The sequence below is a fragment of the Pararge aegeria genome, chromosome 12, assembly GCF_905163445.1.
Source record: "Pararge aegeria chromosome 12, ilParAegt1.1, whole genome shotgun sequence".
In the NCBI taxonomy this organism is placed as follows: Eukaryota; Metazoa; Arthropoda; class Insecta; order Lepidoptera; family Nymphalidae; genus Pararge; species Pararge aegeria.
The window spans coordinates 1494424-1509323 of record NC_053191.1 but is presented as its reverse complement, the minus strand read 5'-3'; the positions used below and the strand labels follow the sequence as shown (position 1 = coordinate 1509323).

Sequence of the window (14900 nt, the reverse complement as noted above, 5' to 3'; positions counted from 1 at the left end):
CAAGGTTTTTTTGTTTCTTTATTTTAACAAAATGTCCACCCATTTCCCAAATCATAAAAGACGATGATGATGATGATGATGATGATGAGGTGAACGAAAAGAAGCATTTTGGTAAATTAAAACTGAAATAAAGTACATGTAAGAATTTTAAAAATTGATTTTTTGACGACCTCCCTTTTTTGGCGGCAGGGGCAATTCAATTTTCTCTGGTCTAGTGTGAGGCTTTAGCTGTGGCTAGTTACCACCTTACCAACAAAGACGTACCGCAAAGCAATTTTGTTTTGCGGCGCGATGTCGCATACAAACCAATTAGGGGTATGATTACCATACTCCCTAGCAGGTTAGCCCGCCTACCATCTTAGACTGCTTCATCACTTACCACCAGGTGTGATTGCAGTCAACGGCTAACTTATAGTGGATTAGAAAAAAAGGTTTATTAGTAAAAATATTACATTCTACAAAACATAAAATTCGTTGGCTTTGCGACACTCACAATAATTGTTAACCACTCGCGAATCAACTGCGTTAACTCGTTTATAGTTATTGTTAATGTCGCTAAGCGTTCATTACTATATGTCCAGCAAAATAATAAATCACTGCTATGCGCACGCCTATATACTTGCGGGAATAGGATTCAAAGCTTAGACCCTCCGCTGCTCAAAAGTGGATTGACGGACTTTATCAACGCGTTAGTTTTCCAAGTCAATCAACTGAAAGGTCGAGCAATATTTAACACCAATATTCAAGGAACATGATAGTACTGGTTAGCAAGTGATAAATCAAATAGATTGACTTAACAAATTGAACGTAACTAACAATTAACTAATTTCCGTTTGAAGAATAAATATTCGGTGGAACCGTGTAACACTGTAGTTTCAAATATTATTGAGAATTCTACAAGTTTTTCTTGGCTGCTACAAATTATTACGATAGTAAAGGCATTAACACAAATACCAAGTGTATTTGTTTTAACCGACTTTTAAAAGAAGAAAGCAGTTGTCAAAAATCTGTCTACAATTACATAAATATTTGAGTTATGCTACCTGAAGACGGCCATAGTTTCCAAGGAAACTAAAGGGATTTTGTGGAATTAAAAAAAAACAACATAAACGCGGGCGACATCGCGGACTATTACTGAGTTTTTATTAAAGTAATAGATATAGAAACTAAACTAAACTTTGATTTTTCGGGATGAAATATTTCATTTGTTCGTGTTTCTTGTTTTATTTTTTCTGTATAGAGCATATCGGTATTGTAGAGAAAAAAATGCAGTATCTTGTACAAGAAATGCGCGTGACTTCGGTATTAAATAAAGTTTTAAAAACCAAGAGAACTGTTCAATTTTCCAGAGTATAAATAACCCTTTGTACTCCGTCTGGAAGCAATGTATTTCGTTGCCGCATTTTATCAAAATGGGTTCTGCAGCTTAGGCGTGAAAACAAAACAAACAAACCGAGTTATTTCCGAATTTGCAATGTAACAATATTAATATTAGAAGTAAAAATAAACTTGTAGTGTAGTTTACTAGGCTGCATAAAATTAGTAATTCATTTTATAATCCATTGTATATCATTTTATAACAATTTACCATATTAAATCCTTGATATGTCTCTCAATAACTTCAAAGTTTATATAAAACGTAAGCTTATAGAAAAATTCCCGATTCCCACAACGGGACAGTATTTGTTGATGAATATGAACGGTTTTACACCACTTGTCCGCTCTCGCTGATCTTGTCCTAATCCAAAGATTGCTTGCCAGAGATCGCTACTAAGCGATAAGGCTGCCCTTTGTATTCTACTTCCGTCTTTGTTTGCTTGTTTTAAGTCTTTATTGCACACACACATTTTATATAAATTAAACACAAATACAGATGAAACTTAAAAAAATAAAAATAGATAGAGCGTGCAAAGGCGGTCTTATCACTAAAGCAATCTCTTCCAGACAACCTTTGACGTTAGGAAAAAAAACGAAGGAACGGGTTGGTGCAGCAATTTCAGTATAAAAAATATATATTTTTCTCTGTACTTTTTTTTCCTAACTTCATCATCATCATCATCATCATCTCAACCAATTGACGTCCACTGCTGGACATAGGTCTTTTGTAGGGAGTTCCACAATGCACGGTCCTGGGCCGCTTGCCTCCAACGGCTCCCAGCTACTCGCCTGATGTCATCTGTCCACCTCGTTTGGGGCCGACCTACGCTGCGTTTACCGGTGCGGGGTCGCCATTCCAGCACCTTAAGACCCCAACGTCCATCGGTTCTCCGAGCTATGTGCCCCGCCCATTGCCACTTCAGCTTCGCAACTCGCTGAGCTATGTCGGTAACTCTAGTTCTTCTACGGATCTCCTCATTTCTGATTTGATCACGTAGAGATACTCCTAACATAGCTCTCTCCATCGCCCGCTGAGTGACTCTGAGCCTTCTTATGAGGCCCATAGTTAGCGACCATGTCTCTGATCCGTAAGTCATCACTGGCAACACGCACTGTTCGAAGACTTTAGTCTTCAGGCACTGGGGGATTTTGGACGAGAAGATGTCACGAAGTTTCCCGAACGCTGCCCATCCGAGTTGGATTCGGCGGTTTACCTCTTTCTCGAAATTGGACCTACCTAACTGGATCGTGTGTCCTAGGTATATATACTCGTCTACAATTTCGAGTGCAGAGTTCCCTACAATTATTGGGTGGAGCGCAACATGAGCGTTAGACATAATTTTCGTCTTGCTCATGTTCATACGAAGGCCCACCTGTTGAGAAACTCTGCTGAGGTCATTGAGCATCGCATTAAGGTCTTCCAGAGTCTCTGCCATTATGACTACATCGTCGGCAAACCGAAGTTGAGTGATGTACTCGCCGTTAATGTTGATGCCAAGCCCGTTCCAATCCAGAAGCTTAAAAACGTCCTCCAACGCAGCGGTAAACAGCTTCGGGGAGATAACATCTCCCTGTCGCACTCCTCGCTGCAGTTGGATCGGTTTCGTAGTCTGGTCCTGTATACGGACTGACATAGTGGCGTTTTTGTACAAACACTTCAAAACTTCGATGTACCGGTAGTCAATTCGGCATCTCTGCAGTGACCTTAACACAGCCCAGGTTTCCACCGAATCAAAGGCTTTCTCATAGTCCACAAACGCTAAGCAAAGTGGCCGGTTATACTCTTGAGTCTTCTGTATAACCTGCCGCAGCGTATGTATGTGGTCTATGGTACTGAAGCCCTTTCGGAAACCGGCTTGTTCAGGAGGCTGGAAGTCGTCGAACCTATTCGCGAGACGATTCGTAATGACTCTTGAGAACAACTTGTAGACATGGCTCAACAGCGAGATAGGTCTGTAGTTCTTCAGCAAGGTATTATCACCTTTTTTGAAGAACAGAACAACCACGCTCCTGTGCCATGCCTCTGGCGTTGTGCCTTGATGAATGACGGAATTGAACAACCGCTGAAGGACTTTAAGTATCGGTTTTCCACCCGCTTTCAGGAGTTCTGCTGTGATTCCGTCATCACCCGGTGCCTTGTTGTTCTTAAGTTGTTTGAGAGCCATACTAATCTCGTAAAGGCTGACGTCCGGGATATCTTCAGTGAAGTGTCGGGTCAATTTGGCTCTAGGGTCTTTAGCCAAACTTTCAACAGGCCTAACTTCATAGTGGTGAACAAATAAAGAGTCAAATAATTAAACACTACTAAAGTGGAGTGGTTCTTGATGCTTCAATATTAGTCGTGTACACGGTTTCTCTATATTCTTAATTCTGTGTATTTGGCCTATGGTTGTAAGAAAAATGACGGTATGTCTTTAGTGAATAAAACAAGTGAGGTATAAGAATACAGCTATTTTATTATTGTTAACATATCACAGCACCGCTGCTTACTGCTTGGTGGCGGCTTCGTGCAACTTCTTCTGCACCTCCTCGGCTTGCTTCACGAAGTCGTCGTAAGCGGACTTGATCTGCGGGGCCAACTTCTGGTTGGTCTGCTCCATGTTGGCTGCTACTTCCTTGGCCAACTTCTGGCTCTCCTGTACGCGAAGCAAAGTTATTTAAATTAAAAAAAAAACAGTTTTTGGTTGTGGTCTATCTTGATAACATTACTTGTCTCATGAGAATATACAACGTGTAATCGAATGAAGAGATACTGTTGAAGGGTGCATAATGATATTTCATAAGGAATCACCCCTTAAAAATATTAAATCAAAAGCTGCATATTTATTTTTCCATACAAACTAATTTAAAACATTCCAAGTGTTTACTTTTGACAACCCTATTGAAGCTAAAAGACCGACACGCGCATAGTATCGACGCTACGTGACGCGTTCCTAATAAAGGGACGAGTCACTTGATTTTAATTTTGCATGTGATGTTAGGGGCTATATTTGATTTATTTCATTAAAAGCTATGGCAATGGTTTACTCAAACACTATTACAGCGTTTCGGTTTAACAGATAAGTCTAAGCCAGTAAATAATGTACCATGCATGTTAAGTAATATTTCGGTGTTCGTTTACAAGTTATAACAGTTAACATTGTTAATAATAAATTTTTATAAACAATTATTATTACTTATAATTGTAAGAGAAAAAAACAATTATACATCTCAAGTACGCCCTTTTGAAATGTCAAGTCTATATTTTTGTTGTTCTACCACCGGTTCGGAAGGCAAATAGATTCTACCAAGAGGAAGCCGGCATGAAACTCATTTTATTTCTTTTCTCCAACATAATTTTACAGTTTCAAATAATCACCACACATTGTTATCAATTTGTGATCAATAGAGGGTTCTTTTTTTTTTTTTTTTGTTGTTTTTTATTTATGTACTTATAGTAGAGTATTTTTATGTTTATATGTTTGTTTATATATATGGAATATATATTATATTTTTGAACATATCTTTAATATGTTATGTTTAATATGTTTATTATATTATAATTTAGTTTAGAACCCTTTTATTTCACTAATGTTTGTTGTACCACCTAGTAATTTCGTATAGAATTTTCTTAATTTTCAATTATTTGAATTTAGCGATAAGGCCGCCAAATTGTACGTTCTACCTTGTCGTGCTGTTGTATTTATATCTCTGTAAATTGTCTCTGTGGTGTACAATAAAAGTGTATTCATTCATTCATTCATTCATTCAATAGTCCACTGATGGACTAAAGGAGTCTCCAAAAGGGATAGTTAGAGTTAGACCATAATCACAAAACTGGAAATTCCCGCCCGTATATACCCTTGTTCGCCTCGTGCATTACCCGCGGAAAAAGGAAGGGTTGTGGAAACTGTTTTGATCTGCCGTCACCACACGATACCATTTGATTATACTTTGTGGTAAAACTGGTTATGCCAACTTACAGCAACCGCGCTCTTGACAGCACTCTCGAGTTTCTCCCGCAGAGCGTTGGCTTGCTGTTCTACCTCGGGGTGGGACTTGCGCAACTCTTCGGCGGTGCGTTGGATGTTGGTGCGGGATTGCTCGAGGACCTCCTTCGCTTTACCAGTGGCTTCATTTACCTGGAAGCGGAATGTAAACAATAAAACAAAACAGTTTCATTGGCAGCCGATTGGCGCAGTGGGCAGTGACTCTGCTTTCTGAGTCCAAGGCCGCGGGTTGATTCCCACAACTGGAATGTTTGAATGGTTTTCAGTAAATATACATAAATTTAAAATTTCTTTATTCATGTAGGCCTATCACAGGCACTTATGAAGCGTTCATACATATTTATTTACATAATTGTAAGGGGATGGTGATAACTTCGTTCGCAAATTTAAATCTAAAGCTACGAGGGTTCCAAACGCGCCCTGGTCTAAGAAGAGCCCACAACAAACTTAGCCGGGAAATATATACAAAATAATAATATACATAATAATTATGTATATTATATTCATAAACTAGTAGATTCAGCAGACGTCGTTCTGCCCGGTGAAGCCACCTACCGGGTCCAGTTATGTTTTCAAACAGGAATACCTACATTAAAAAATGAACACAAAATTATATATTATATTATCAAAAGCCGTAAACGTATTGTAATTGCTAAAACGCACTTTACTATGAAAAGTTAGAGGCGCGTGTTGGGATTCAAACTCGGCCCCCCGAAGTGAAGTCAAAGTCCTAACCACTGGGTTATCACCCCTTACAGCAGGTTAATATTAATCGTGTTTATTACGAGTAATGTTCGAAAAAAAACGTAAATCATCTCAATGAAAGCTTGATATGAAATTGCAAACAGTTACTATCGGACGATCCGCTAACCTTGACATTTAGGGGCACCAGTTAATCGCTTTTATCACTAACTGCTTATACGGGAGATAGTTACACTGACTAAGGTTACGTCAAGATCACATATGAACTGATACTTATTATGAAAAGAAAAAAATTACTCCACAAGCAGTAACGTGCACTGGCTTTCTTACCAGGGTATGCATATAGTAGGAAAATTGCATAAATAGCAAAAATCCTCCTACACGAGTATTATATACATTTTAGGGTAAGCACTGGTTTTGTGCATGTATGAAGACTGACTACAAGTTCGCGCTCGATTGCAATCCAACCTTTTTTTTAAAGTATCTATTACTTAATGGACAAAGCTATGGCCGTCTATAAACAAAGCGACACTTTTCAGGACACGCAAATAAGACGTCCTGGCCCTGTGTCCATCAACCTGAGGCGTAGGTGTAAAGCGTAATATGCCTCTAATTACACCGGCAACCACACCCTTCAGACCGGAACACAGCAAAGAAACAATGCTGCTAAGCGGCAGAAGTAAGCATAGTGGTAATATTTCCTCGCACGAGCTCGGTGCCTAAAATTTCTACCACTATCTGGTGGTGCAGCAGGTACCCAGGAAAACCGGATTGCTCTTCTAATATATTTGAATGACAATGTGAAATGGTGATAACAAAAAAAAACACCCAGCTAAATTTGTTGTGGGCTTCTTCTTAGACCAGGACACGTTTGGAACCCTCGTAGCTTTAATATAACTATTATCTCACTACCGTGTAATTCTCATGTAATGTACGGATCAAAAGTGCCACCTATGCCACTTTGACTTTGATAGGTAGGTGTATGTCAGGTTATGCATTGAAGAGTCGGAATCGAATTATAAATTAAATACAATTTAACTTATAATTCGCAGAAATTTAGCCAAGAATATTTCTTACAAATTATATCAATTCCTAGCGCTGAAGCCCTTATTATATATGTAGCAGCACTTTATGCATTTTAAGCCTTAGGCCTTAAGTGATGTTTGCTGCTCTCTGATGAGGAGTTAAGTGGCTGTATGCTATATAGATATGCTATTTAGATCTACACGAAATTTAGGAAAAACTAAACTGATCGTTATATACTTTAATCCTCTCTCGTAAGGAAATTGTGCTGAATTTCGGGAAAACTATTCTATGTTTTACATCGTAATGTAAACTAAATCATGCCCAGTTAAATTTGAATTAAGTTGTTGCGGCTAAGACAGACAAGCAAACATTTGTGAGCCGTCACATTTTCTATAAGTTATATGAAAAAATTACGACAGGAATCAGATATTGCATAAAGAATTACAAATTTGTTCCACAAATTTAAAAAAAAATACAACCGAATTGATAACCTTTCTTTTTGTTTGTCTGTTAATAATGTCATTTTTATTAAATACAAAAATTCAATCATATAGCGTGGCGAAGCGTTGCCACGCCAACAATCAGGTTTACCCCCCGCCAATAGATATTGCACATCCCTACTAATATTATAAATGACAATGTAAGTTTGTTTGTTACGCTTTCACGCAAAAACTTCTTTACCGATCCTCATGAAACTTTGTACACATATTCTTGGAAGTGTTAGAAGTAATATCGGATACTTTTTATCCCGACATTAAGCTCGGTTCTTTCGAGAGAGGGGATGAAAGTGTTTGACGATTTTACACTCTAACTCCGACACCGATTAAATTAACTATTTTTGTACTATTGAGGTTATAATATTTAATTTTGCCCAAACTTTGTGTAGATCAGATGAATGTGGTTGGAGATAGAAGACAGAAATCATCAGCGGACCGCAGCAACCTCATTTAAGGCTTAGCGATACTGAATACTTTAAAAACAAAAACAAACGCCGGCGAAGTCGCGGGCATCAGCTAGTCAAAAATACAGTTTTGGCTACAGTAATTATACTCTCTATTTTGACTTGTTACAGTTATAAGTTCAGACACAAGTATAACACTTACCGCGGTCTGAAGGGTGGATGAGAAAGCTGAGAGCTGCTTTAACACGGAGTCCGAGCCGTCCTTCAGCGCCTTGTTGACCTCCTGGGTGTTCTTCGAGTTGGCGAGCGAGTTGATTTGCTCGGTGAAGGTCTTCGAGAACTCTGTCGCATGCTTCTCGATCTCTTGCCACGGGGATGAGGCCGGAGCGTCACGACGTACTTGTCTCGCTGCAGCCTATAATAATGTTAAAGGATTATGTTTGATGCCACATGTGATACCCTAGCTGCGTCACACATCCAGACGAACTCGGCAATAGTGGGTGCGGCTGCTACCAGTGCCAAGCAGGCCAAGAGGTATACGAAAATCTTGATAGCAGTTTAATATTTTTGCGGACACGACCTTTTTTTAAAGAATTGACAAAAAGCGTTAATGAGTCTACCGTTGATCCTTGAGCTGCCAGTTAATGTAGCCGAAGAATTAGTTTGGCCATTTAAACTGTCTGCGGTGTTATTGAAGACGTTTTTAAAGTCAAAGTCAAAAATATCTTTATTCAAGTAGGCCCATATGTGGCACTTTTGATGCGTACATAAGAATTACATTTATTTTTTTAATTTTATTTTGGTACATCAGTTATTTTAACAACAGTAACAATAGTTGTGATTGTTTTGCTGGTCTCAAAATTCAGAAATTTCGAATTCTGAATTTTGAGACCTTGACCTTTTGAGAAATTCATTTATTTCAAGTATGCCTAATATAAGAACTTTTGAAAAGTCAAATTTGTCTGTTTGTAGTGACTCTACCACCGGTTCGGAAGGCAGATTCTCGATTTACAAAAACAACGATATCATCATCTTAATCTTAGTTCCAACTCTGGGCATAGGCACATAACTTGAAGACTTGTAGACAGAGTATTCCCAACTTGGTTCCGCACGATAACAAAAAATTAAAAAAATAAAATTTATTTCTCGAGGAACTTTTAAAAATCACTTGCAAAAAAAATATTTAAACGATGGCGAAAATCCCATCAAAATCCTTTGCATTTTAGGAGGATTTAGTAAATAAAGGAAAGCAACTCTATGCGCTGTAGAGAATTTTTATAGCTAATTCAGTTAATTTAACATTAAAATACGTTCCTATAATTTAACAAATTCGTAGTCACATTATAATGTTGATATAAATGTGTCAGAAAATAAGATATAACGAAAACAAAAAAGGAATATGTAAAAATGCGCAAAGGCAGTCTTATAGCTTTAAACAAACTATCCCAGACAACTTAGGTCATGTAGACCTTGGAATCTATAAAAAAAGTAAAGTGTATGTATGACTTACCAAAGCCAAGCAAGCGAGGAACAGGACAACAAATCTGGCCATTTTGATTTAGTACAGTTTACGAGTTGATGTTGTTGGTACGAGAGCCCGGAACGGTATGCCGGTTTCAGGAGCGTGCGTCGTATATAAGCAGGGCGCGTGAGGCAGAGGAGGGGAGGGGTAGATAGTACAGCTCCGGGGAGAAATTTTCCTGCACACAGTAAACACGGCCGCCCTGTGCTGTTTACAAAGTACAAAGTTACAAACACATTACTAATTAGGTAAACTGCACTAAGTGCCTAACGACCTGAAGTTAATTGTCGTTTGCTGAAGATAAAACTGCCCGTGACCCTTACATCCTACTGTACGCCATGCGGCTGTAGCTTGATCGTTGACTAAGACATTAACTTGAAATTAGAGCGGCTTTTGATATTTTGAAATGAATAATTGACCAAACAAGCAGATGTATTATATATTAATATCTCATCATATCAACCGATTACCAGAACAATGAGAAGAAGTTAAGTTGCTTACAGAAAAATCCTAAAATCCTATTATAACATTAAGGATTATTTAAACGATAAAAAAGCTTGGGTGTGAATTGCTCTAGCTTCATAGCCTAATTTAAATTTACTGGAAGATGGTGATAACAAAAAAAATAAATTTACCCGGCTAAGTTTGTTGTGGGCTCTTCTTAGACCAGGGCGCGTTTGGAACCCTCGTAGCTTTAGATTTAAGTTGGCGAACGAAATTATCACCATCCCGTTACAATTATGTAAACAATTATGTATGAACGCTTCATAAGTGCCTGTGATAGGCCTACATGAATAAAGAAATTTTGAATTTGAATTTGAATTTAAGGCTATAGTCCACCACGCTGGCCCATTTGGGTTTGGTGGATTCCACCGACCTGTGAGATCATTCTGGAGAACTCTCAGGCATGCAGGTTTTCTCAAGATGTTTCCTTCACCGGTGAAGCAAGTGATGTTTTAATTGCTTAAAACGCACATCATTAGAAAAGTTAGTGGTGCGTCCAGAGATTCGAACTCGGCTCCCCGAAATTGAATTCGAAGTCCTACCCACTGTGCCATCACCACTTCTAGTGGCCTATCTAGTGGTGTGGAAATCCATCACTTAAAAATAGTATTTATATTCATATAAATAGGTAAGTCTGCAATCAGACGACAAAGATGTGTTGTCAATGGGTTACCAGTGTCGCTCAACTATCCATAAGACGACAACTCTGATACTAACATGGCTTAAAGAACTTCAATGTTGTTCATTCTAACCACTATAATAACGAAACATTAAAATAAAATAGAATAAAGACCCTTTGTCCCATCTGCCACTTTATTGAATATCCCTTATAATTTGTAATTGGATCGACTTCGGTTTAATTTTCTAATGGCATTAGTGTACCTAGGCTAAATCGAACAGGATGGATTGGATGATTGTGTTTTTAAATGTCAATAGTAAATTAATATGAACCGCAATATTTAAGGCGTCAAGTTCTGCTAAATGAGCTTGAGAGCTTTACTATTAATAAAAAGATATTTGATTTTTTCTAATATACATCAGTATCTATAGGTATATAATATTGTAATTTTATTATATAATAGTATTTATTTATTTGCCAAATTGTGGGTACATAACAAGTACACATTTCATCAAACAGACCCTTCACAATCGACTGTCACAGACAGTGTGCAAATGTTTTTTAAAAATTAAAAATAAAAAAAAATTACAATTACAAATGTTGTTCTACGGTTACAAAAGTTAACTAAGTAGCTATATTTGTGTCACTAAGGTATTATTTTACACTAGAATAGTTTTTTTGTTGAGAGTTTAAAAAATTGCTCGCTTGATTTTTGTGACAGTCTGGAAGTTTATTGTACAAAGTAATAGCCATACAAAATGAATTGTTTGAGAAGACAGCCAACCTTTTAGCTGGTGCACACAGTTTATATTGAGGATATGATGTGCCCTTCCTGTTTGGATAAATTTCATTTAATTTAGGAAATAAATTAGGATTCTTCCTCACAAATAGCAATGCTTCGTATATGTAAAGACATGTATATATATTATTATATATATTACAATATATATAACCCCGCACCGGTAAAAGCAGCGTTAGTCGACCGTCAACCAGGTCGACAGACGATATCAAGCGAGTTTAATTAAATTAAAATTAAATGGAGTCCCTGGAAATAAGCGGCGTAGAATCATGGAGTTTGGAACGCCCTACAGAAGAGTTATGTCCAGCAGTGGACATCAATTCGTAGATTTAATGATGATGATTATTTATATATTTATATAGTTTTTAAATGACAATGCGAGACTATGATAACGAAAAAAAAAATAACAGCCGGCTAAGTTTGTTGTGGGCTTCTTCTTAGACCAGGGCGCGTTTGGAACCCTCGTAACTTTAGTTTTAAGTTGACGAATTTATTTATCGCCATCAACTCACTCCTATGTCACATTTTACATGTTACGTACATAACATCAAAAGTGCCATCTATGTGCCTATTTGAATAAAGGAATATTTGACTTTGACTTTGACTTTATATATATATATATAAAGTTATAATACATAGTATTTATGAATATATGTGTATATATGTATATTTATATGCACCACCTCTTCTTGAGCTGTGTTTTACACCATTGGTTGCCTGAAAGAGATCGCTAAGTAGCGATAAGGCCGCCAAATTAGATAGTTTTCGTTAAACTTTTATTTACAATTTTTCTTTATGATTATGTAGTTACAATAAAAGTGTTTTCATTCATTCATTCATTCACAAATATATATTTTATCATAGTTCCGACTAAATCGCTATTCGATTTATACGATTAAAAAAAAATTTTAATTAAAAAATTTAATATAAATTTAAATAAAAAAAAAATTTGTCCACCTCTCTGGCCAAGCGTGGATTGGTAGACTTCACACGACTTAAGAAAATGTTACGGAGAAGCTTTCTGCAGGCATGCAGGTTTCCTCGCGATGTTTAAGCATGTGATATTAATTTGCTTAAAACGCACATAACTTGGAAAACTTAGAGGTGCGTGCCGTGTTTCAAACTCAGTCCCCCTTAAGTGAAATCGTGGTCCTAACCAATACATTGCAAATTTTAATCGTGTTTATAGCGATCATTTTTCACGTGTTTTGCTTAGTCACTAAAACAAAGTTTTCCAGTAGGTAACAGTTCAAGATAGGTAAATATTAGTAATTTTGTTATCTATTAATTGCCTACTAATATAATCTTTATTTATTGGCTTAATGATGGAAAACTGCAGCAATGCATCTTGCTACAGGTTGGGGGTCGTTGATAAGCCACAGATCACGACCTCTTCGTGGTCATTATGATTTTGCTCCTATCTGGAACTTCGTGCTACTAACATAGTCTGGAAGTTCCAGTAGCTCAACCTGGAGTTTTTACCCAAGGCTCGATGGCATCTTCCGTCGATTTCCTGATCGATTCCTTCTGAGTGGTTCGGAGTTCACTTATATTGAAGTTTGGACTGTGTGTGGGTTTTTGGCATTGATTTTTGGGCTTGAGTTCTGAGCGCACGTTATATTAGATTAGACACAAGTTGGATTAGGTCAGACATCATCATCATATCAACCAATTACCTTCCCACAAGGCACGGGTCTCTTCCCCCGTTGTCCACCCCGCTGGCCCAGTGCGGATTGGTGGACTCAACACACCTTTCAGAACATTATGGAGAACTCTTAGGTAGGCAGGTTTCCTCACGATGTTTTCCTTCACCTTTGAAGCAAGTGATATTTTAATTGCTTAAGATGCAAATAACTTAGAAAAGTTAGCGGTGCGTGCTGGGATTCGAACTCATCCCACCGAAAGTGAAGTTGAAGACCTACCCACTCGGCTATCACCGCTTCCGTACTTTTTTAAAAGTTATAATTTACGGGACAAACCGCCAAACACCTATATACGGAGCTCGACTAAACGCGGCATGCAAGGAAAACGTCCTATAAATTCGTCCGCCCTCCCTGTATTAATTTTTCGGATCTAAATAGTCAATCTAATAAAAATATATAAAAATCAATATATCTACATCTACTACTCATACTCATATATAAATAAATGTACGTTGACAATACATAACAATGTGTTATGGGTAATAAGATAACTGATGAATATTTTTATGAATAATATACATAAATACTTGTAACATACAGATAAACACCCAGAAACTGAAAAACATTCATGTTCATAATACGCACATTTTCCAGTTGTGGAAATCGATCCCACGGCCTTGGGTGCAAAAAGCAGGGTCGCTGCCCACTGGTATTGATAGGCACGAGGATTTTGAGGAGAATGATGATGATATTTTTTAACTTTTTTTTTATTCCACTACATGTTAGCCGTTGACAGCAGTCACAACTGGTGGTAAGTGATGATGTAGTCTGATGTAGATGTAGATGGGCTAACCTGTTAGGGAGTATGGTAGTCATACCCCAAATCGGTTTCTACGCGACATCGCACCGGAACACTTAATTGCTTAGCGGCACGTCTTTGTCGGTAGGGTGGTAACTAGCCACGGATAAAGCCTCCCACCAGACCAGACCAGAGAAAATTCAGATATAATAAATATCCAAATTGCCCTTACTGGGAATTGAGCCTGGGACTTCCCACTAGAATTCACAGCGCTCACCGTTGCGCCACCAGGGAGGTTGCCATAACACGGAACTGTCCCTAAGCTAAGTATAAACCTGTGTTTTAGGCGACAGTGCAGTGGCGTGCACTTCATACATGCACAAAAGCACTGCATACCCTTAAATGGAAATATAACCCGTATAAGAGGAGGTTTTTTTCTATTTTCCTGGTGTATGCATACCCTGGTAAGGAACACAGTGCACGCCACTGCGACAGTGCTCTCCCATAAATATGGCACGTTAAAAAAAAGATGTAATTCGCAATTGTTACAATTTAAAATATTGAACGTTTTTTATACAAGTCTATAGAATTTCGATCTTAGACTTGCGTCTGCGCAACATATTTAACTTACTTGCATGTTGTTTTGTATCGTCGTAGATGAACACATTGTATTTAGCAAACTCGAGGGCACTTTGTGATAACTTGTGCGCTATATCGGTATGACACATCTTCGACATTCAATAGTTCATCGTTGGAGTTCGCTAAGTTCACAGAACAACGGTCGAGGACACAGGCATTTTTATTTCATTCAAATTGATTAAACAGATTTCGTCAACGTTCAATAACCTCATAATAATAAACAAGAAATATCTTTTGAATAATAATTTTGCATTTTTTTATAATTACAGAAATGTATCAGTCGGGGGGCAGGGTTCGAATCCTAAGTCGCACCTCTAAACTTTTCTTAGCTACGTGCTTTTCTAGTAAATAAAATATAACTTGCTTCAACTGTGAAAGAA

General features: G+C 37.7%; 1 protein-coding gene across 1 annotated transcript; it reads right to left on the bottom strand.

The window, feature by feature from the left end:
• Window positions 1-3813: 3813 nt before the first annotated feature.
• Window positions 3814-9639, bottom strand: LOC120627829 (apolipophorin-3-like). The gene is made up of 4 exons (XM_039895897.1): window positions 9506-9639; window positions 8198-8410; window positions 5340-5498; window positions 3814-4013 (listed from the first exon to the last, which is right to left on the bottom strand). The coding sequence occupies exons 1-4, from the start codon at window positions 9545-9547 to the stop codon at window positions 3864-3866; spliced, it is 564 nt and encodes a 187-aa protein (XP_039751831.1). The 5' UTR covers window positions 9548-9639; the 3' UTR covers window positions 3814-3863.
• Window positions 9640-14900: the final 5261 nt, after the last annotated feature.